The following is a 25,473-nucleotide window of genomic DNA, read 5'->3' on the forward strand; positions in this document are numbered from 1 at the left end:
ACTCTTAGAAACAGAAAACCTATCAATACACAGACACCCCTCTTCCCACACAGGTGGCCCTTCCCTTTCTAGCCATCTTCCAAATTTCCTACCATTTTTGATGACCTCCTACCTCTCCTGAAGAAGGAAAAAGAAGGATAATATCACATGAAAACATGAAACTTCACTCTTCCTCTTCCCCCTAGTTCTGACAGCTACTTTTTATTGCTCCTACTTCATGCCAGGCATAATGCAGGCTAAGAATTTACATATACTTTCTTTCAATTTCACAACTAAAGAGGTATCCACTTTGCAGATAAGGAAACTGAGAACTAGAGAGGCTCAGTACTTTGTCTATGGGCACATAGCTAGTTAACAGCAGGAACTGAATTAAAATGTAGGCCGGTCAGACTTTATACTCTTTCAGCATAGAGATTACATAGCCAGGATTGGAATCCAGGTCTGACAAACTCCAACACCTGTGCTCTCCATGCCACTGCTTCTCCAACTACACTTTTTGCAAGCATGTCACAGTATCATACCTTTATTTCAAAGGGACTCACTGGACAGCTACACCAGAGGGGAGAAACTGGAAAGAGGACTCCAGTTAGGAGCCTGCTTTACTAAACCAGAGAAAGGGTTAGTTACAGTCTGAAGCAGGGTAGTAACAAGGAAATGGAAAAAAGGGGATGGATATGAGAGATGTCACTGAAGTAGAGGAGACAAGCTTTATGAAGAAGGGTGAGGGTAACCAGGAGGACCAGAAAAAAAAGTAGTAGCTAGAGACGTGGTACCCACGCTTCACACTTGAGTGGCACATGAATTAGAATCCCTGGACTTAAAAAGATAGTCTGTGATAGTACTCTGTATTTCCAGAATCAGCAGCACCTGGCCAGAAAACCATGCGGCAATAACACCTGAGAATTTCAGCTACTCTTTAAAGACCCACATACAATCCTGCCATGATCAGTAGAACATAGCTTTCATGAGTCACATGAAAAAGAGACAAACCACTCCCAAAAAACAAACAGCACTTGCATAAAAGCTGAAAGAGCTTTCTTGCTTTAGAGATCAGAAGCAAGAAACCCGCTTTTGGTTCTACAGGGCTATCTTACACCTACCCTCTTATTCAGGCATCAGTTTGGGGTTCTTATGGAAGAGAAGCAACCATGGTTCAAATGTCAAATTCAAGCATATCACAGGCTGGGTGTGGAGGCTCACACCTGTAAATCCCAGCACTTTGGGAGGCCAAGGCGGGAGGATCACTTAAGGTCAGGAGTTCAAGACCACCCTGGCCAACATGGCAAAACCCTGTCTCTACTAAAACTACAAAAATTAGCTGGGCATCGTGGTGGGCGCCTGTAATCCCAGCTACTCGGGAGGCTGAGACAGGAGGATCACTTGAATCCGGGAGGCGGAGGTTGCAGTGAGCTGAGATTGCGCCACTACACTTCAGCCTGGGGTGACAGAGCGAGACTCCGTCTCCAAAAACAACAACAAAACCGTATCATCATTTGTCAAACCTCAATGACTGCCAACAAAATTATCTTTATAGCCAATGGGCTCAATACGCTTTGCTAACTTCTGAGGATTATAAAGGTCAGTAACTTTAAAGCCATACTTCAGTCTAATAGAGAATGTTTAACTCTGTGAGGTAGTCAAAATGAAGCCAAACATAAGTAAGCCATGGGCTTTGATTTTCAAGTTCATTATGAATACAAGAAATTACTTTCCTATTTTGAACGAACAAAAACAACTATATGTTATACATTTCTAATTAGTTCACTGTGGCTAAAATGTTTACTTTGAGGAGAACACAAGGAAAAACAATTACACAAGATTCTCAAGTTAAACAGAAGTGTAAGCTCTCACCTGACTGATTTTTATCAGGCTCTGCAGAGCTGTGAGTAAGACCCCTGGAAGAACTAAAAGGCTGGCTACTCAAAAGGTTATCACACTGCAGACTGTGGCAGAAGTTCTCAAGAAAGCGAAGAGCAAATGATGCACTGTTCACTGGAGGGAGCTGGATGGAATGAGTTTCCCCATCAAAGGAGGCTATTGGGGAAAAAAAAAGGATGTCAGTAGTCTCAGAGAAATGAGAAATACAACACTAATTAAAAAAAAACTATCACTTTAGGAAAGGTATTATAAGTCTAATTTGTGTTTTTTGTCATTCATAAAGGAATAATCTTAAATTATAAAAGCTCCTCTCAAACACAATAGCCTGTATTGGTAAAAACATCCTCATGTGAAAATACTCTTAAGTCAACAACAACAACAGAAACTCACTGATCTATGTAACGCTTCCTTCTATTCCAAATATTCCATGGGTATGAATGTTGTGGTGTCTGATGATAGCCACCAACTGTATCTTATTGCTTAATGACTTCTTGAGTCACATATTTATTTAGAGCTTCTTATAGAGAAAATATATTATCAGCCAAGGTACTCTGCCTATAGTGAGCTTAACACAGCATGTAAAATGAAGAATCTGTGACTTTTGTCCCAATTTACATTATTCTGACATCATTTGTCCATTCTAAAAGTAAACTTTTCAAACCAGGGCTTAAAGTCTATAAACATATATTATAACTCCTATAATGTTCTATTATACTAATATAATAAATATTACAGGCTAGGTGCAGTGGCTTACACCTGTAATCCCAGCATTCTGGGAGGCCAAGGTGGGCAGATCACATGAGGCCAGGAGTTCAAGACCAGCCTGGGCAACATGGCAAAACCCTGTCTCTACTACAAATACAAAAGTTAGCCAGGCATGATGGTGCATGCCTATAATCCCAGCTACTCAGGAAGCTAAAGTGGGAGAATCACTTGAACCTGGGAGGTGGAGGCTGCAGTGAGCCAAGATCACACCACTGCACTCCAGCCTGGGTGACAGAGTGAGACCCTGTTCTAAAAAGTAGAAGAAGAAGGAAGAAAGAAGAAGAGGAAGGGGAGGGGGAGGGGGAGGAGGAAGGGGAGGGGGAGGGGGAGGGGGAAGGGAAGGGGGAAGGGGGAAGGGACTGAATTAGACAACGTATTAGATAAGTATACCAGTTATCACTTCTCCTCCACGATTATCTGGCTTCAGGTATCCAAAAACAGTTTTAGTTTCAAGGGCACAATCCACACAGGCCTGCACAATCCGGCGAAGCACCACATTCACCGGGCCCGGGCCAAAGTGGTCAGGCAGCTGCTGGACTCTCTTCGGATCCAGATGAGGGCCAAAGTTTCCATGTTTGTTTACATAGACACAGACTTGAGGAAAAATGCGTATGCATACACAACAATGAGACTGATTAAAAGAAATTTTGTGAAAATACTACATAATCAATTACTACATCCCACTAGCCACTTCACTCACAGAAAACCTAAATATAGTTAATATCAATGATCATTTCTGCTACCTAAAAATATGTAGGTAAATATATTTTTACATTCATGCAAAGACACTGAACTCACAAAGAAACAATCAAAATGTTTATTCAATTTTTTAGAATCTTGTCCAAACTGATGATATAAAACCTACAGACATTTTAGGAACATCACAAAAACAATTCTTCATACATTCCCACATTATATAAAATGGCACAAAGACAGATGAATATTTTCATCTTTTAATTGTATACACAGTACAAGAATTTCCTTTCAAAACGGGTCATCTTGCTATGCTCTTTTTTGGACTGAATTTCTTTTAAATTACCAATACTGCACCTCAATTATATTTTCTAAAGTAACCAAACAATTTAAGATATATATAACAGTTAAGTTATATTGATATATATTAATATTTTATTAATTTTAAGAAAATAAAAATGTTCCTTCTATATATACACCAAGATTCACAGAAGAAAATTTTAAAATAAACTCTCTCCTTAGTATAATAAAAGCATATGATATAGAAGCAATTCATCTATAATCACATAAATGCCAACTTCTAATAATTTTCTTTACTGAGAATCAACAAATGCAAATCAATATACACTATAAAAAACATGAGGGAAGCTGGGCGCAGTTGGTCACGCCTGTAATCCCAGCACTTTGGGAAGCCAAGGTGGGCGGATCAACTCAGGTCAAGAGTTTGAGACCAGCCTGGCCAACATAGTGAAACCCCATCTCTACTAAAAATACGAAAATTATCTGGGTGTGGTGGCACATGCCTGTAGTCCCAGATACTTGGGAGGCGAGGCAGGAGAATCACTTGAACCCGGGAGGCAGAGGTTGCATTTAGCCAAGATCACGCCACTGCACTCCAGCCTGGGTGATGAAGTGAGACTGTCTCAAAACAAAACAAAACAAAAAAAAAACAAAGAAACAAAACATGAGGGCACATCACTACCAAAAATAAAATAAATTGTCCCCCTAAGAAGCATGTTATTTTTATTGCAAAACTTTCACACACACATAGTCTATATTTAGTATAAGAAAACTGATCAATCTCAGTTTTGCTCTGTTGAAATATACAATTCAACTTTGTGGCAACAGCCAGAGGAAGGACTGTTATCCTTCAGAAATGAAATAGCTATTAAAAATTCAACCCACGGTGCTGATGACATGGACAAATTCTACTGAACACACGTGAAGCTAAACAAGGATTTCAATGTTTTATCTCCTTTGTGTTATATCCATTTAGCTAGTCTTTCCTGTTAATTACAAATCAGAAATAATAAACTGAAAAAAATGAGATATGTTACAACAATCATTTTTAAAGTGACTTCTATTTTTAAAAAACTAAATTTACTTTTAGTCAGGAAAGAAAAATTAAAAGGAAAAAAATGTCCAAGGAATAGGAGAGTGTAAGGGAGATAATTTTTAAAAGGCATTAAGAAAAGGTTTGAGGCAGCTTTGAAAATACATACAATACAAAAAGACAAATTTTGAAATGAGATAAAGGGAAAACAAGAATAGATTTGACAATGTAAATTTCATAAATCTTACTTAAATGGATAAAATACTTTAAGAGTATCTGAATTTTCAAGTGACTCATGTATTTAAAGACTTTTTCCTTAATGTAAAATGGAACAATCAGAATTTCAAAATACTTTAATATGAAAAATGCTAAGATAAATGTTTAATATTACCATCTTTTTCCCCTATTATTTTATTTCCAGGACTTCGAAGACACTGAAAATAATACAGGATAAAAGATTAGTAATTCTATACTATTTTTAAAATATGAATTTACCTGTAGACATCACTATTTTACATGGCCCAGCAGCGACATCTTTATATAACATGCCACGGTCTCTGGTCAGCGATTTTAGAGAAGCTGCAGATGTAGAACATATCACAGGCAAAGGTTTTTCCTGTTAAAAACAAAGGGAAAAAAACACAAGTATACAATACTCATTAATACATTCTTAGATAAGAAAGTCAGAAAATTATAAATATCATTGGTTTATAAAATTATTAGTTATCAGAAGTCCTCAGGTTGGAAACCCCCGTGTGTGTCATGAACTGCAGAACTTTCCAAACTGAGCTTCTCAGAGGACCACAAACTGTCCAGGTAGGGGAGAAAGAGACCAAATGGCTGGGATTCCCTGTCCTACTCCTGCTGCAACTAATTACACCTTAGCCAAATTAGTTTATTCCATAAAACGTACTTTATTTTTTGAGGTTCCCTGTAAGACAAGTTTTTTCACATTGCTAAAGAAAAATCTGTAAATCTCTAACCCAGAGCAATACCTCCAATAGAAAAAAAATCTCAGCAAGGCAGAGGACAGAGTTTATTTTCAGAAAGAAGTTGCTCATCTAGTTAGTCTTCGCTGTGTCTAACCCACATTTCTCCATATTACATACAATAATTCTGACAAAATCCCAACAGATGGCTTGCTAAAGTCTATACAAAATTATGCCTACTGCCTATAAGAACCAATGTCTCCTGAGCATTGTTAAACTTCACTAGCATTTTGTTTATTTTACATCAACTCTTGGGGTTTTCCAGGAGCCACCTTCAAACATGACTCTCCAATATAAGAGAAGGGATTCCTGTGCATAGAAAAGGTAATAACAGAGGGCATTTAAAAGGCAGGAACAAAGGAGTAAAAAATAGAACATTCAATGTTGCTGGAATTTATTTGCTTAAATTAATGGCTGTCCTTTGGGTTGACAGTAATCTAGTAAACCACATTTTTGTTTATTTAACATTGATACAGTGTTCTTTATCAATGTTAAAGAAACAAAAAATGTGATTTTTTTTTTTTGTCTTGCTATGTTGCCCTGGCTGGATTTGAGCTCCTGGGCTCAAGGGATCCTCCTACCTCTGCCTCCCGAAGTGCTGGGATTACAGGCATGCGCCACTGCCTGGACACAATCATGTTATTTTTCAGTACTGAATTATAATTACTGGGTTGATCATGTCATTCTTTCACTATTTTAAAAATCTGAAATCTGAATCCTTTGTCTTGAGACATACCAAGATAGTATGTTTGCATTAACACTGCAAATTGAATAAAGGTACATTTATCGAGAAAATGTGCTCCTGCACTCCTCCCTTAAGGGGAGGAAGAAAATGACAACTTGTATCCAAATATGACATAGATCCCATAAATATATACAAGTATTATGTATTCATAATAAAAAGTAAAAAATTTTTAAAATAATTTTTAAAAGATTAAAGTACCTGCCCCTTCTCCATCCCCATCATCAAATAAACAACGTTTTCAAAGAGAGCTCTCCAAAATTATCAAATTAGCTTGGAACTGGAAACTAAAGGAGTCAAAGGAAACTATTTGGTGTTATCTTACATTTTCACCATTGTACCAACTAATCACAAAGACATTTCAGAAGCTGGAAAATATACATACATGTTAATTTTTTAATGCATTTAAAATATTATTTCACTTTAAATTTCACTATTAACTTTTATTTTTCATTTAAAAAATTTCACCTGCCACCATTTATATTAGAACAATCTGCTTTATTTTTTCAATGTTCATGACTATATTTTTGAAATATTTAGCTTTGACTTTTGATTTTTATTTTGTAAATTTTGAGTGTTTTTAAAGAAAAATACCAGTATCAATATATTTTAAAATCACAATGTTCTTTTTTTTCCATACAGCAAACATAAGTTGAAACAAAATGGAAATGTTATAGATACTGATATCGGATGGCTGAACTCAGGAATGTGTAAGATAATACTGCTGGCATTTAATTCAGTCAGCCGCAAGAGATCTGAAAAGATTCTATGTCTTTATATTTAGAGTGCATCTCTTGTAGACAGGATATATTTGGGTCTTTAAAAAAAAAAAATCCATGTTGATAATCTCTGTCTTTTTAACTAGAAAGGATAATCCACTAACTTTTCATGCAATTACCAGTATGTTTGGATCTGGGTCAACTTTTTTTTTTTTTTGGAGATGGAGTCTCACTCTGTCGCACAGGCTAGAGTGCAGTGGCGAAATCTCGGCTCACTGCAACCTCCACCTCCTGGATTCAAGTGATTCTCGTGCCTCAGCTTCCTGAGTAGCTGGGATTACAGACACCTGTGAGCATGCCTGACTAATTTTTGTATTTTTAGTAGAAATGAGGTTTCGCCATGTTGGCCAGGCTGGTCTCGAAATCCTGACCTCAGGTGATTCACCAGCCTCAGCCTCCCAAAGTGCTGGGATTACAGGCGTGAGCCACCACGCCTGGCTGGGTCTACTATTTTGATTTATCTCCTCTGTGTTTGTTTCTGTTCCTCCTTTTCCTTTCCTTTTTTTTCCCCCCTTTGAGACAAGCTTTCACTCCTGTCACCCAAGCTGGAGTGCAATGGCACCATCTCAGCTCACTGCAACCTCCACCTCCTAGGCTCAAGCAATTCTGCTGCTGCCTCAGCTTCCCATGTAGCTGGGGCTACATGCGTGAGCCACTGCACCCAGCTAATTTGTGTATTTTGTGTAGAGATGGGGTTTTGCCATGTTGCCCAGGCTGGTCTCAAACTCCTGGGTTCAAATGATCTTTCTGCCTTGGCCTCCCAAAGTGCTGGGATTACAGGCATGAGCCACTGTACCCAGCCCCTCCTTTCCTTTTGTTAATAGTTTATATTCCTTAGAATATTTTATAATGAATATATTTGAATATTCAAATATTCCTTAGAATTACATTTTAATTTTCTATTGGCTTTTTAGCTATAATTCTTTGCATTATTTTTTTTTTTTTACAATATGCCCTGGGGATTGGAATGTACATCCTTAACTTTCTACAAGCCACATAAAGTTAATATTGTACCACTTCACATAAAATGGTGAAATCTTACAATGATATAGGATCCATATCCCCCACGTCAGGCCTTTATACTACAATTGTTTCATGTCTGTTAAATATAAACTCTGCAACACTGTATTGTAATTAGTTATAAATAGTCATGTTATTATAAGTCATTTGCATTTACCCAAAGATTTACCATCTTCAAAACAATTCCTTTCTCTTTGAGAAAACAGGTTTCCATCTGGTCTCATTTTCCTTTAAGCATTTCCTGCAGTGCTGGTTCGACAGTGATTTATCTTAGTATGCTTCTATCTGAAAATGAAAATGTCCTCACCTTCATTCTTTTTTTTAAGAAATATTTATATCTTTTGTTTCATAGAAAAGAGTAATAAGGAAAAGATTTCCTTCACGATAGCAACAAAAATCACTAAAATATGCATAAATAAATAAGAATAAACGAGAATATAAATTATATGAAGAAAACTATTGAATTCTACTAAGGAATCTTTTCTACTTTATTAAGGTATAATTGACAAACAAAAATTATATATATTCTAAGTTCACCTTCATTCTAGAAGAGTATTTTTGATAGATACAGAATTTCAGGTTGACAGTTTTTTGTTTTTTTTGTTTTTTTTCCTTTCAGCCCTTTAAAGATGTTGTTCTACTCTCTTCTGGCCTCCATGGCTTTTGATGAGAAATGTCAGCTGTTAATCAAATTTTTGTTTCTCTGCATGTACTTTTTCATTTTTACATTGTTACCTTTAAGATTTGCTCTTTGTCTCTGGTTTTCAACAGTTTGACTAATATGCCTCAGCTTAGATGTCTTTGTGCTTATTCTGTTTGCTCTTGGCTGAGTATTTTGTGTCTATGTATTTCTTTCATGACATTTGGAAAATTTTGAGACATTATTTCTTCAAATATTTTTTCTGCTCCAGTTTCTCTTTCTTTTCCTTTCGGGACTCCAATTACATTGTATTGGACCTTCGATATTATCTAAAAGGTCTCTGGGTTCGTTTTCTTTCTCAATCCTAGTCTGAGTTTTTCACACTGGATAATTTCTACTCTTCTATCTTCCAGTTTATTTACTCTTTCTTCTGTCATCTCCAGTCAATTCTGGTTAATTCTGTCCAGTGAATCTTTTACTTCAGATACTGTATTTTTCAGTTCCTGAGTTTCAATTTGGCTCCTTTTTATCCTTTGTTTCTCCACTAAGATGGCCTTTTTAATCAGTACGATTGTGTGTGTGTGTGTGTGTGTGTGTGTGTGTGTGTGTGTGTAATGTCATCGAAGACCAGTTGAATAGCCACTTTAAAATTTTTGTTTGCTAGTTCTAATATCTGGGTTATACTTGGGTCTGTCTCAGTTGATTTTCTTTTCTCTTGAAAATATTATTCATTTTACTATGTATTTGGGTAATTGTGAACTACATTCCAGATGTTACAAATATTAATTTGTGCAGATTCTAAATTCTATATTTCTCTGATGATTGTTATTTCTTTTGTTTAGCTAGTAATTACCTTGGCTGGACTTGAACTTTAAATTCTGATCTTGGACCTAATTTCATCCAGCCTCAGTTCAGATCTTTTGCTTTAGCTACACTGGCCTGTGTGTATTAGACAAACATGCTCAGATCAGGGGTCTGTCAGAGACGTTGGTAGACAGAATTTGCAGATACCCTCTCTGGTCCTTTCCCTTCCAAAATCCCTCCATTCCCTTTACAGCCACAGTTTTCCTGGCTTTTCTGTTTTCTGGTTTCCCTAGGCCAGATAAATTGTTTTTTTTCTACTAATACTCCTGTTGCTTCACATGCTACACAAAGTATACTTGACCTAAGGCTTAAAACCACAACAATGGAAACTCACTTTGTATAACACCCCTTCTCCCAGTGAGTACTTCCCCTGCCACCAGAATCTGTCTGCTTCCATTCACTCTTCAGTGTCTTCAGGTTGTTGCTTTTCCTATTATTTCTAAGTTTTAGAGTTGACTCCAGCATTATTGAATTCATCATATTGATTCTTCTCTCCCTGCCCCAGTTTATTGAGGTATAATATGTGTACAGTAAGATTCACTTCACATTGATTTTTAAAGTATACTGAGTTTCAAATTAACTAGTCTGAACATAAACACACCCATGTATTAATAGTACTTTCATTGTGGTTTTGAAGAAGTAGAACACTATAAAAAGTTTTAAGTTTGCACAAGCAAAGAAATAACAATCTATCAATAGTTACGTGAGGCTTTCAAAAGCCTACGTACTCTTAGTACATTTCTAAAGACCCTCATCATACTCTTAGTAAATTCCTAAATTGTATGTTATAAATAATAAGGCACTATAAAAACCTATAATACAAATTAGGAGGACATACAACTTACCTTTTTTCCTGAGTTTGGACCTTTTTTCCTTGGTGTGATATTTTTAACAGAACTGCTCCTTTTGGGGACTGCAGTAGGTCCAGGTGGTTTAATTCGACTTGATCTCCTGACCTGCTGTGTTGGTAATATTAGAGTAGTTTTCTGTGGAGACTGCATTGAATGCTGGCTCGCTTCGGAAGGAGAAGACTCTGTTTTTGCTATATTCTTTACAATAGGAACTGAGGAAAAAAATACAAAAAATATTTAAGTAAATGACACAATTAAGGCATTGTCTCCTCATGACTCAAAATAAGTTTTACTTGATCTTTAAAACTATTTCCAAAGGTTAGTCACTGAAAACCATTTAAAAGTACCATCTGAAATGAAGTTTTAGGTATCCTAAGATTTCATATTATCAGAAAATAGTTTAATTCTCCAGAAAAAATAAAGAGGTTTTTATTAGAGGAATCAGTAACTTCAACTTAGCATGGTAAAAATTCCTAGCAACTTACCTATTAGGAACTTCCCATATTTTTATGGGAAGCACAAAAAGGAGTCTTTCCTTCAGAATACACTATCCAATTATGTCATATACAGGAATCATCTCTCACATCAACATAGAAAAACATAGCAAAGCAATTGCCTAGGGCTCCTGCTTCATGTTTCAGAGGGCAGGGGCTCCCTTGCTCTTGACTTTTTTCAGATTTAATGAGGTATAATTGGCAAATAAAAATTATATATTTAAGGTTAATATACATTATGTCCCTATATGTATGTCTACTAATAAAGTTTCATATACTAAAATAGAGACTCTACATTAACGTTGTCATGGAAAGACCACTATCAGGCCCAAGTGATTTGTAGCTATTAGTTTCCTTGTAGCCCAATCCAGTTTCAATATTCAAATAAAGGTTACCTGCCAGGTTACTTTTGTCCATGTTCACATTTAAGTAAAAAGAGATATGTTTAGTATTAATTCCTTGATAATTTTATTATTACAAATAAATTTTACATAGTAAAAAGCACTAATGCTTAAAAAAATTCTTTACAGGAAGAACTATGTAAGTGAAACATTTATACATCTATGCAAAAATCAACTACTGTCATTTTGAGGGCTTCATTTTACAACTCCAAACCAATCTGCTGCTTTGTTCCTCCCACACTCAAAGACTATGTACATGTACATCTGACCCACAACATATAATACCACATCTTTTCTACGGCCTTTTTATCTACCTTCTACCACTTACCAAACCAAGAGGAAGGAACAGCCTATCCTGAGCTGCCAGGGCAAAGAGAGGACCACTTCACTGCCAACATCACTTTCCCCCTCATTTACAAGTAGTTCACCTACTTACACCAGCCTCTTTTTACCTCATTGCCATCATCTACTTCATACTCCAGGCTCACTTTCACTTTTTTGAAAAAGTCCAGTAACCTAACACACATTATTTCTTCATACATAGCCTTCCCGTCATCATCTTAAGGAATCTGACCATCGTACTCTTGGACGCTTCATCATCCTGACCTTATCACTGGAGAGTTCAGCTATTTCCTAAAATGGTTGTAGTTGGCAATTTCTGAAACTCTTCTATCTCCCAGACAACCAACCATGTCCCCTTTCTCCAATTCCAACTTCCTTACCTGTTATCTTTGCTTCAAACCAACTGATCAGGCTTTACATTCTCATTATGACATCTATCCACAAGCCCATATTCCATTTTCATGCAATCCATTAGCTTTCTTCTGGCTTTGCTTTACTCTCTACTCAACCTGCACCCAACTATCCACCTCCACCAAAAACCCCTAACTAGTATACCTTCTTTTATCACCCTTTGATCTTTGATCATGTCCAGAATGTCAGTCCCCATCTCTGAGTCACACTATCATCTGCTTTCTCTGGTCCTGAGCTACAGAACAAGGGTTAGCTATCTTTTTCCAGGAAGGGCCAGGTACTAAATATCTCACGCTTTGAAGGCCACATAAGGTCTCTGTCGTACATTCTTTTTTGTTTGGGGTTTTTTTTTTTTTTTGAGACGGAGTCTTGCTCTGTCACCCAGGCTGGAGTGCAGTGGTGCGATCTCAGCTCACTGCAAGCTCCGCCTCCCGGATTCATGCCATTCTCCTGCCTCAGCCTCCCGAGTAGCTGGGACTACAGGTGCCCGCCACTACCCCCAGCTAATTTTTTGTATTTTGTAGTAGAGACGGAGTTTCACCATGTTAGCCAGGATGGTCTCAATCTCCTGACCTCGTGATCCGCCCGCCTCAGCCTCCCAGAGTGCTGGGATTACAGGTGTGAGCCACTGTGCCCAGCCCTTTTTTGTTTCTTTGTTTGCTTGTTTTTCTACAACCAATTAAGAATATTAAAAAAATTCTTAGCTTATAAGCTACATGAGCTGGATGTGGCCCTCAGGCTATTGTTTGCCAGCTCCTGCTTTAGAACATTAAGATGCTACTGGTGTCTATAGAATCCATGCTAACCTTAACTGAGGAATCACTGCTGCAACTCACTGATTTCTAAGTATGTTTCCATGGTAGAAGGCTTTTCCCTATTTAAGTTCCCATCTCCCTTTCTCTGTTCCATTCAGGAAATGACCCAATCTTCTACTTTATGAGAAGATTAAAGGCTATCCTTTGGGGGTAAACTTAAAAATCCCATTTCTCTGGCTGGGCACAGTGGCTCACGCATGTAATCCCAGCACTTTGTGAGGCTGAGGCAGGTGGATCACCTGAGGTCAGGAGTTCCAGACCAGTCTGACCAACATGGTGAAACCCCATTTCTACTAAATAGAAAAAATTAGCCAGGCATGGTGGCGCATGCCTGTAATCCCAGCTACTTGGGAGGCTGAGGCAGGAGAATCACTTGAACCCGGGAGGCAGAGGTTGCAGTGAGCCAAGAATGCACCATTGCACTCCAGCCTGGACAACAAGAGTGAAACTCCATCTCAAAAAAAAAAAAATCCCATTTCTCCATCTTAAAATACTTTTATTTTCAATCATTCTCATCTTTTTCTCTTACATCAAATGAAAAGTTTTCTCTCTAGTTTTCGAAGTCCAATCTTCTTTTATTTATGCCTTAACAACACCTTTCTTTGGTTCATATGGGACATTTTGGTTTCAATTATCTCTTCTCTCCTCAATATTTGATCACTCAATCCCCAACTCCTTGCTGTCTCTTACAACTTTCATATCCCTTATTTTGAAGTTACCTCCCTGTTTCTGATACACTTTCAAGCCCTTGAGTGAATTCCCTCTTTCCACTCACTACTATGAATAAAACATCAAGAAGAATTACCTATACTTGACATTTTAATTTCCTTATTATTCCATTTCCTTAGCCCCTGTAATAAACTTTTCTTTCCCCAAACATATTTTAAAGAAATTATTTTCCAAGGTCATTAACTGACTTCTTTTTAGTTACTGATATGGTTAGACTTTGTGTCCCCACCCAAATCTCATCTTGAATTGTAATTCCCATAATCCCCACATGTCAAGGGAGAGACCAGGTGGAGGAAACTGAATCATGGAGGCGGTTTCCCCCATGCTGTTCTCATGATAGTAAGAGAGTTCTCACGAGATCTGATGGTTTTATAAGGGGCTCTTCCCACTTCGCTCGGAACCTCTCTTTCCTGCTGCTTTGTGAAGAAGGTGCCTTGCTTCCTCTTTGCCTTCCACCATGAATGTAAGTTTCCTGAGGCCTCTCCAGCCATGCTGAACTGTGAGTCAATTAAATCTCCTTTATAAATTATCCAGTTTGGGGCAGTTCCTTATAGCAGTATGAAAACAGACTAACACAATTACTAAACCCAAATAAAATGTTCATTCTCTTGACCAATCTACTGATCTCTACAGTTCTAGTCCCCAACTCTAAATATATAGAATGAAGAAGAGGAATAATTGAGCTCCAGATCTGGGTTCAAATTCCTGTGCCAGGTTGGTTTAAGACAGAACTTAGGAATATATAGGAGGTCCTCAAAAAATACTGAATGAACGAATGAAAAATATTTTCAGCCTGCAAGTCAATGTTATACCCCCAAAACTAGTATATTCTATATAAAATAAGCAGTTAAATTGTAGCAAATAAAACAGTAACTTTACAGAACATGGCAACTATAATGAAATCAATATTTGATCTAACTATTTTGGCATTTGAAAACTGAAGCTATAGTTTCAAATAGTCCCCTAAAGTATATATATTTGTTCTATATTATAATAAAAACTTTTTGATGTATAGCATATATGTATGTACGAGCAAAGTTAAAAAAAAAGTACTATAAATTTTTTTTTTTTTTTTTGAGACAGAGTCTCACTGTGTCACCCAGGCTGGAGTGCAGTGGCATGATCTCGGCTCACTGCAACCTCCACCTCACTGGTTCAAGCGACTCTCCTGCTTTAGCCTCCCAAGTAGCTGGGACTACAGGCGCGTGCCACCATTCCTGGCTAATTTTTGTATTTTTAGTAGTGACTGGGTTTCACCATGTTAGCCAGGCTGGTCTCGAACTCCTGACCTCAGGCAATCCGCCCACCTGGCCTCTCAAAGTGCTGGAATTACAGGCATAAGCCACCGCACCTGGCCAAAAATTTTTACATATGAACAAAATTTCACTTTAGAAAGTAGGCTTTTCAAAGTCAAGGGCTCAGTTTTTTGGGGGTTTTTCGTTTTTTGTTTGAGACAAGGTTTCACTCTGTCGTCCAGTGCCGACGTGCAGGAGTGAAGTGATGTGATCATAGCTCACTGAAGCCTTGAACTCCTGGGCTCAAGTAATCTTCCCACCTCAGCCTCCTAAGGACTCGGTTTTATTTATTGCCATATCCCCAGCACCTAGAATAAAATACTTTTTAAGCTGATTCAACTAAAAAGGAAAGAGTAACCATTCAATATATTACACATCAAAATTAAACTCCCAGGAGCAATCATATAACATACATATAGATATACATACATATATACACACACACACACACACACCATGCTGAAACTCTATTCAGTATTAAACTACTTGAAATAGGAAATGGATTTGTTTAAATAAGGTTAAAACTACATATAAAACTTTGTGTGTTCATAGTGGTCACAAAGTGAATAAAAATCTTTTTGAAAAAGTTATATGAAATATAAAGAAGGATATGCTACTCATCTTTAATAAAACTTTTATGTAAACAACCAACACAAAATTTACCTGGTTCTTCAGCTTATCTTCAGACAGAACAGAAAATGTCCAGGTAAGAAAAACATCCAAGAAATGATAATTATTGAATTGTGGAAATGAAAAAGAAATTAACAAATTTTGGGAAACAATCTAGAAGGCAAGGAGTAAAGCCAACAGGGGGTCTGGAAGCCTGGAATGAGGGAAACTAGAGAAAGAAAGGAGATAGGTGCCAATATTTACTGGCTACCCATTACATACTAGGCACTTCAATATCCATTATTGCATGAAATCCTCCCAAACATCCTATGAGGTAGATATTGTTTCCTCACTTTACACATGAGGAAACATAGGCTCTGTGAGGTTAGGTAACTGAGCCAAGAGCACCCATTTGGTTAAGAGAGTTTGCCTCCTAAGCTCATGCCTTTTCCAATATGCCACTCTGCTTTCTGTCCTGTAACAACAACAACAACAAAAAGGCCATCATCAAATTCACTCCCAAGTCAAGGTGCATGTGTGTGTTTTTTTTTTTAAATGACCCAATGGACAACCTTGGGAACTCCTATGTGCTGTTTCACTATATAGTCAATAGTCAACAGGTGCTCTCTGACAGGGACTCTTGTTTAGAAAAAAAAAAAAAAAATCAGATGTGAAAGCATGTTTATAGGGAAAAATATTAACAAGTAGAGTAGCCCCCCATTATCCATATATTCTGGGGTATACATTCTGAGATGCTACCCCACCCCCCTGCCCAGTGGATGCCTGAAACTGCCGATAGTATCAGACCCCATATATACTATATACGAATTATTTTTCCCTTCTTTGCAATTTCATAGATACAAGTTTTGTTCTTACTGTAGACCTTGGCAACCTAAGCATATGATTTTTGTCTTTCCTTATTCAGTCAACAACTTTCACCTTCTCACTTAAAGGAAGCCTAGAGTTCATATACACTCAGCTGTGCTGCCCAATGCCTCTGCTTGGAACTTTGCTCCCTGTCCCGCAGAGCCCAGATTGCCACAAACTAATCAATCATGGGCAGCAATAAGAGCAAAGGGGAGGTAGGTCAGGTATAAACCCGGTGAGCTTCCTTCATTTGCTCCCGCTGCCATCCCATACCATAACACTGGCTTCCTTGACTGGTGTCTCAGATACTGCTCTATTTCTTCTCTCCCTTCCCCCTACCTGTATCAGAAGAGCCACTCATCCCATCCCAGAGGTCAACCTTGCCTTGGGAATTAAACATTCATAACAACCAAGTCTGCTCTTCCTCTGAAAATACCTTTTGAATACTCAAGGACTGTTATTGTCAGATAAGAGTGACTTTACCTCTCCATAAGCATAGAAGTCCTTTAAATGTATGTTTATTTCCTTATTTTCAGCAACAACAAAATATCCTTTAAGAACACCTCAAAGGCTGAGGAAAACTCTAGAAGGAAACCACAAGGGGTAGATACTAGCGGAAAGGAAAACAAGGAAGCATGTTCCTGGTACTTATCACAACAGGCATCTGGAAGTCAGAAGCCAGCTGAACACTAAGAATTTTCTCAGAAGAGGTGGGGTAGAGATCACATGGACATGCGGCTCTGTTACCAATTGCTCTTTACAGCTATTCCTTTCCCTGCTTCTCACTATCTATTGTAGGAACACTGGTTCCATACTAATTAGGTTCAAATCCAGCTTCGTCACACAATACCTCCTATGAGATTTGGGGCAGATTATTTAAATTTTGCATGTGGCACATTTAATCAACAGCAGCACCACTCACACCACCATCCCTGTCTCTATTCCTACCCTCCTTTCCCAGGCCCTAAAGGTGTTCCTTGCCCTCTTCTATCAATGGATTAGAGACTGGGGAAGGCTTGTTGCCACTGCCTGACAAATGGAAGGAAAAAAGTTTCCTCCAAAGAAGGAAATCCTACTTACCTACACTCTCCCTAGCTAATACCTTCTCTACTTCCTTTTAAGACTAAGCTTCTTTAAAGACTAGTCCATGTTCACTATTATTACGATTTTCTCATTTTTAACCTGCTATAACATTTCCACAGATACCACCTTTTAGGGAACCTTTGTGTGTTAATATCACCAACAACTTCCTAACAGCCATTGACAATGGATGCCTCTTCCTGATCTTACTTGATTTTTAGCACTAGACACTGCCTTCTTTTCAAAATTCTTTCTTAAGTCTCACATAGCAACTCTTTCCTGAGTTCCCTCCTACTTCCGTCACTTTTCCAGTAGTGTTCCTCATGATTGACTGCCTTCTCCCCCATCCCCACCTCAGTTTTCAGTGCTCTAGTTCAGTCCCATTATTTCAGCTACTGCCTATAGTAATGATTACCAAATCATTCACTCTCATGTTCTCTTGCCTGCTCAAGTGCACGCACACTTGTGCACATGCCTGCGTACTCTCTCTCCCTCTCTCTAGCACAGGCCTCTTGCAAGTTCCAGAGATGTTTTCAATAGCCAACTAGATATCTACATAAGCATCCCAAATTCAACATTTCCAAAAGTAGAATTCATTTTGTTTATCCTAAATTCTCTATCTTGATGAATGACATTACCTATCTGAAGTCAGAAATCTTGAAGTCATCCTTGTATGCTTCCTCCCTCCAAATGTCTAGCCAAGCCTACCTCCCAAGTATTTCCCAGATGTGTTCTTCATGCCTGTCAATGACTTGATTCAGGACCTCATAATGATAGAAACAGGAGGCAGAGAAATTCTGCGAGGGTGGGTTCCCAGCAAGGGCCTTACCCTCAACCCAAAAAGCTTGATACCGTGGCCCAAAGTGAGAACTTACATCTCCGTTTTACTGCTCAATTGTTGCCTTTTCCAAAACCATCCATGGCCCCCCCTCACCCCCCATCCTGTGCCCATAAAAACCCCAGTCTCAGCTGGCAGAGTGAGGAGAAGTAGCTGGACCTCAGAGACTATGGTTGGACATCACAGAGAAGCGGCTTCACTTCAGAGGGACAGCTTGCCAGTGTAGCTTCAGGGGAGGATTGGCTTCCCGCTCCATCCCCTTTTCAATTCCCCATCCCACTGAGAGCCACCTCCATCAGCAATAAAATCCCCCACATTTACTATCCTTCAAATTCACTCATGCAACCTCATTCCTCCTGGATGCCGGACAAGAACTCAGGTGTCACAAGTGCGAGTGCAAAAGGCTGTCACACTGACCCTCCACTGAGCTGTTAACACTTAAGCCATCTGTGGACGGCAGAGCTAAAAGAGCACTGACTGTTAACACTCCCTCTGGGGCTTCAGGGGTCACAGGTACCCCCCTAGATGCTGCCATGGGGCCCCCATGGAGTTCGCTCCTGCTAGCGCCCAAAAGCGCTCGCCCCGGCTCCTGCACCTGCTCACCTGTGTGTTCCTCTTCCCACAAGGGGTGGAGTGTAGCAGGTCCAAGTGAGTGGAGTTTGCCCCTGCCGGCACCAAAGCAGCCAGCTAGTGCACTCCAGTTCCCACCCATGAAGGGGTCAGGGAAATATCCTGCTTCAATAACCTCTCACATAAGCTACAACATTAGCCTCTTAATTGCCATTACAGGCTGCCCTTTCTGATCCATACTCTAGCCCATAAGCATGATCTTTAGAAAATACAAATTGTATGTCACTTTTCCACTTAAAACTCTTCAGTGATGCCACATTACCTACATGCTAAAATCTTAATTCCCTGGTCTGCTGTCTAAGGCCCTCTACTATCTGCCCTCTATGTATCTTCATAGCCCCATCTTTTTTTCCCAGCTATCATTATAGATTCTGCCATAATCATCTGTGTAAACCAAAAAATAAAATTCTAAGCCCCACCCCCAACCATCGGAATGGACTTCCCCCTAGGATAGGGCACTTTAAAATTTAACCTGAAAGACTGGTTCAGGTCTGATGAGAAACAGGGGTCGGATATGCCTCATTATACCTCTCCAGCATTAATATCAACACAGACCTTTAGTCTGATAAGAAACATTTATGATCTATTCTCTCTGAAGCCTGCTACCTGGAGGTTTCATCTACATGATAAAACTTGGTCTCTACAACCTCATATCACAACCCAGACATTTCTTCCTATTGATAACTCTTTCAACCAATTGCCCATTCGAAAAATTTTAACTCTATGACCTGGAAGTCCCCCCACCTTCAAGCTGTCCCACCTTTCTGGACCAAACCAATGTATTTTCTTAAATGTATTTGATTGCAGTCTCATGTCTCCCTAAAATGTATAAAACCAAGCTGCACCCCGACCACCTTGGGCACATGTTCTCAGGATCTCCTGGGGGCTGTGTCACATGCCAGGGTCATTCATATTTGGCTCAGAATAAATCTCTTCAAACATTTTACAGAATTTGACTTTTCGTCAACATCTGCTCAGGCTTCCATTCTCACTCTTTCTGCCTTCACAGAGACCGATCCTCCTTTCAGGAAAGGCCTTCCCTTCCTTGTTGTCAATGGCTAAACTATTACACATTCTTTGAAATTATGCTCAACTACCAGCTCTGTAAAATTCTAGCAATAAGTTACCCAGGCAAACATAGGACCACGATGCTCACACAGCACACATTTATCTCTATTGGCATGTATTTATCTCTATTGGCACAGACCTTATAACATCTTATCTTTATTTACATATATCTATCCGTCCCACCACACTGTGAGTTCCCTTAGGAGAAGGAACTATGTTAAGTTCCATTGTTATATCTCAAATACCTGGTCTAGGGCCTACCATATAATGTGCATCCAATAAATGTTTGCTGACTGTTAATGTTAACGACTGTTTAAAATTCAAGTTTTGTCTCTGATCTTACATTCTCATAGAAACAATTCAGGGTGTTTATGCATTAAATTGACTACTATAGCTTGATCGTAACATTTTACCATTTTCTTGGCAAAAGTAAGCTTCAAATACTCATCGACCAACTTAATTTTTAGAATATATTCAAAACGGAAGGAAGAACTGCAAATTTAGGTACCACTTCATACTCACTAGGATGGCTATAATAAAAAAGATGACAAATAACAACCGTTGGCAAGGATGTGGAGAAATCAGGACCCTTGTGAGAATGTAAAGTGGTGCAGCTGCTGTGAAAAACTGTTTAGCAGCCGGGCACAGCGGCTCACGCCTGTAATCCCAGCACTCTGGGAGGCCAAGGCAGGCAGATCACCTGAGGTCAGGGGTTCGAGACCAGCCTGGCCAACAGAAACCCCGTGTCTACTAAAAACACAAAAATCCGCCAGGCGTGGTGGATGCACACCTGTAGTCCCGCTACTCGGGAGCCTGAGGCATGACAATTGCTTGAACCCAGGAAGCGGAGGTTGCAGTGAGCCAAGATTGCACAACTGCCCTCCAGCCTGGGTGACAGAGCAAAACTCCATCTCAAGAAGAAAAAAAAAAAAACAGTTTGGCAGTTCTTCAAAAAAATTAAATTACCATATGAGCTACCAATTCCACTCCTCGGTACAGATCCCAAAGAATTGAAAAGACGTACTCATATATATATGAGTGGAATTGGTAGCTCATATGGTAGTAGTGCTGCTATGAACATGGGTGTGTATGTATGTACATACACACCCATGTTCATAGCAGCACTATTCACGGTACCAAAATGTGGAAAGAGCCTAAATCTCCAACATTGGAGAAATGGATAAGCAAATTGTGACATATCCATACAAAGGAATAGCATTCAGTCATAAAAAGGAATGAAGTACTGATATATGCTACAACACGTATAAACCTTGAAGGCATTATGCTAAGCGAAAGACACAAAAGGGTCACACCTTGTATGATTCCATTTACACAAACTATTAATATCTAGAATAGGTAAATCCATAGAGACAGAATATAGATTGGTGATTAACAAGGGCAAGGAGGAGAAAGAAATAGGGAGCAACTGTTCAATGGGTACAGGGTTTCCTTTTAAGGTGATAAAAATGTTTCAGAATAAAATGGAGGTGATGGTTGCACAACATAGTGAATGTACTAAATGCTCTTGAATTGTTTGTTTTAAAATGGCTGATTTTATGTTATGTGAATTTCACTGCATCTAAAAAAAAAACCAAAAACAAACAAAAAAAACAACCTTGGGATAAATAAAAACAAGGAAGAAAATTTGTTTCTGTTTTTGTTTGAGACAAGGTTCTCACTCTGTCACCCAGACTGGAGTGCAGTGGTGTGATCATGGCTCACCGCAGCCTCGACTTCCTAGGCTCAAGAGATCCTCCCACTTCAGCCTCTCAAGTAGCTGGGACTACAGGCATGCACCACCACACCCAGCTAACTTTTTTATTTTTTGAAGAGACAGAGTTTCGCCATGTTGCCCAGGCTGGTCTCAACCTCCTGGCCTCAAGCAATCCACCCACCTCGGCCTCCCAAAGTGCTGGGATTATAGGCATGAGCCACCATGCCAGGTCAGGAAGGAAATTTGCAAACCTCAAATGTGCCGGAGACTCTGCATACAATATTAAAATTTGTCTTTACAACTTTGTGAAGCAAGTGTTATCTCTATTTTAAATATGAATAAACAGAGGCTCAGCAAGATAAGTAACCACCCAACTCAGTATCACACAGTAGTCTAGAAGTGGTAGAACTAGGATTCAAATTCAGAACTGTCTTACCCAAAAGCTTATGCTCTTTGTTTAAACTGGGTACTATTTTTAATTAATGAAGAGGAAAATGAAAAGAGATCTTTTAATCAAAATATTTTCTTCTATAAACTTAAACACAATACAGAATTAAATATTTTGGTTAAATATGTTTTTCAGGTTCAAATTTGAGGGAGCTTACATAAACCACAAAAAAAAAAAAGAACAAAGTAGTACAGAAAACAAATATCAACATGCCCTTCCTTAATAATCCAATGTTATAGGGGAGAGAAGATGGCCAACTAGACACAGCAGGAAGTGCCGTTCCCACCAAGACAGACCAAATTAGCTGGGTGTGGTAGCTCACACCTGTAATCCCAGCACTTTGGGAAGCCGAGGCGGGAGGATCACTTCAGCTCAGGAGTTCGACATCAGCCTGGGCAACATGGTAAAACCCCATCTCTACAAAAATTAGCCAGATGTGGTGGCACACGCCAGTAGTCCCAGCTACTTAGGAGGCTGAGGTGAAAGCATCACTTGAGCCTGGAAGGCAGAGACTGCAGTGAGCTGAGATCATGCCACTGCACTCCAGCCTGAGCAACGGAGTGAGACCCTATTTCGAAATTAAATAAATAAATAATAAAAGAGAGAGAGACCAAATTATCAACTAAAGCACCATAATCTGGGCAGATCTTTGGGGAGAAAACACCAAGAGTGAATGGATAGGCACCACTGAAGCAAAGGCTGAAGAGGGAGGAAGCTGGGAACCCTGCACAGGGTACCCGAATGCAAGGCTAGCTCCCAGCCCTGAACAGCTCCTGGGAAAGGGGTGAGTAAAAGAACTGAAGGACAACTCACCCTGGCCACGGACCTCTGTGACTAGCTACAGAGGACCCTGCATTCCCCATGGACATGTGAGTTGGCAGGGGGATCTCCCCGGGAAGGAGGCAGAGACAGGCCTTTGGATGGTGCAGAGCCCAGGAGGTTTTATGTGCTGGGCAGCTCTGGCAGAGAGCAGCCACAGACACCCAGCTGATCTCTGAGCCAGGAGAGAGCTGGGCCAGCTTCCCCATAGGACTGGCGCATGCCTGCTCTGCAAGCCCTCCTGCCCACCAGCCCCTCCCAGGCCCAATGCCTAGCTACTCTGCAGGAGCAGGTGCACGGCACAGCCCCTGCAGCTCAGCCTGAGTGCCTTGCTGCAACTGATTACTTTCCTAGCAACCAAGAAGCACATCAGATCCCCCAGCACAGTTGGAACCTGACCAGGAGCCACAGGAAAGTTCCAGTTCCTCCAGGGCTGCAGCCTGCAACTAGGGAATATGTAGCTGAGATCTGTGGCTGCCACTCGAGGAGAGGAGGGGTCCCCACCCTCAGAGATCTGAGAGGGGCAAGACATGTAGGTTCCTGAGCCAGGGCGGGAGCAGGGTGTGCCTCCCTCGGAGGGCCAGTCCAGAAGGGGTGTGGTGTATTTCTCCGCTGCAACCCCTGCCTGACAGGACACCACAACCTGGAAAACCTACCAAAAGAATCACAAGCACAACAACAGTCATCAGAGGGGGCTCCCCCAAGGCCCAGGAGCAGACCTGGGGAGGGGACCACTTCTCTTCCTCTATACCCCACTATAGAGCACGCCTGTGGACACGAGGAAGTAGAAAAGCGTGGATAGGTACTAACCTAACTACCTACAGCTATTATTGTCAAATGCCATCTACTGGATCACAGCACAAACTACAAAACGAAAAATTATTGGCCTAATAAATACACCTATAAATCAAATGTAAGAATTCACCTACACATAAAGATCCTGCACAGGGCACTGGCCCCCTGAAAGCATCCAGAAATGAAGCCAATGGACTATACTCAACTTACACCACAGTTAAAGGAACACCAACCCTCCTAGATGAGAAAGAATCAGCACAAGAACTTTGGCAATTCAAAAAGCCAGAGTGTCCTCTTTACCTCCAAAGGAGTCTACTAGCTCCCCAGCAATGGTTCTTAATCAGTCTGAAATAATAGACACAGAATTCAGAATCTGGATGCGCAAGGAGGCTCATTAAGATTCAAGAGAAAGCTGAAACCCAATCCAAAAAATCCAGTAAAACAATGTGAGAGGTGAAAGACAAAATAGCCATTTTAAGAAAGAACCAAACTGAATTTCTAGAACTGAAAAACTCACAACAAGAATTTCATAATACAATCAAAAGTATTAACAAGTAGAAGAGACCAAGCTGAGGAAAGAATCTCAGAGCTCGAAGACTACTTCTTTGAATCAACTCAGTCAGGCAAAAAGAAAGAAAAAATGATTTTTAAAAACAAACAAAACCTCTGAGAAATATGGGATTATGCAAAGAGACCAAATCTATGACTCACTAGCATTTCTGAGAGAGGACAGAGAATAAGCAACTTGGAAAATATATTTGACAATACAGTCCATGAAATATTCCCTAATCTCACTAAAGAGGTTGACATGCAAACAGAAGAAATACAGAGAACACCAGCTAGACGGTCAAGACAACCATCCCCAAAGCACATAGTTATGAGATTCACCAAGGTCAATGCAAAAGAAAAAATTTTACAGGCAGCCAGAAATAAGGGTCAAGTCATGTACAGAGGGAATCCCATCAGACTATCAGTAGACCCCTCAGCAGAAACCTTACAAGCCAGAAGATATTGGGAGCCTATTTTCAGTGTCCTTAAAGAAAAGAAATTCCAACCAAGAATCTCATATGCCACCAAATGAAGCTTCATACACGAGGGAGAAATAAAATCCTTCTCAGATAAGCAAATGCTGAGAGAATGCATTTCAACTAGACCAGCCTTACAAGAGATCCTTAAGGGAGTATGAAACATGAAATTGAAAGAATGACACCTGCTACCACAAAAACCCATTTAAGCACATAGCCCACAGGCACTATAAAGCAAGTATGCAATTAAGTCTACATAACAACCAGCTAACAACACAATGACAGGATCAAAGTCATACATATCAGTACTAACCTTGAATGTAAATGGGCTAAACACTCCACTTAAAAGACACAGAATGGCAAGCTGAATACAAAGACAAGACCTAACCATCTGTTGTCCTCAAGAGACCCATCTTACATGTAACAACACTCATAGGCTCAAAGTAAAAGAATGGAGATCTAACACACAAACAGAAAACAAAAAAGAACAGGAGTCGCTATTCTTATATCAGATAAAACAGACTTTAAACCAATAAAAA

At 39.6% G+C, this 25,473-nt stretch overlaps 1 protein-coding gene across 4 annotated transcripts in view; it reads right to left on the reverse strand.

Moving 5' to 3' along the window:
• SCML2 (Scm polycomb group protein like 2) overlaps positions 1 to 25,473 on the reverse strand; it is a 117,250-nt gene that overhangs the window by 15,649 nt on the left and 76,128 nt on the right. For all 4 annotated transcript variants that reach the window (XM_024241124.3, XM_024241127.2, XM_054544369.2 and 1 more), the window contains 4 exons: positions 10,549 to 10,766; positions 5,165 to 5,285; positions 3,034 to 3,237; positions 1,852 to 2,034 (listed from right to left, as the gene is read on the reverse strand). In XM_024241124.3, coding sequence (XP_024096892.1) covers positions 1,852 to 2,034; positions 3,034 to 3,237; positions 5,165 to 5,285; positions 10,549 to 10,766 — 726 coding nt within the window. The remainder of the gene's footprint in view (positions 1 to 1,851; positions 2,035 to 3,033; positions 3,238 to 5,164; positions 5,286 to 10,548; positions 10,767 to 25,473) is intronic.

This window comes from Pongo abelii, chromosome X, assembly GCF_028885655.2.
Source record: "Pongo abelii isolate AG06213 chromosome X, NHGRI_mPonAbe1-v2.0_pri, whole genome shotgun sequence".
Classification (NCBI taxonomy): Eukaryota; Metazoa; Chordata; class Mammalia; order Primates; family Hominidae; genus Pongo; species Pongo abelii.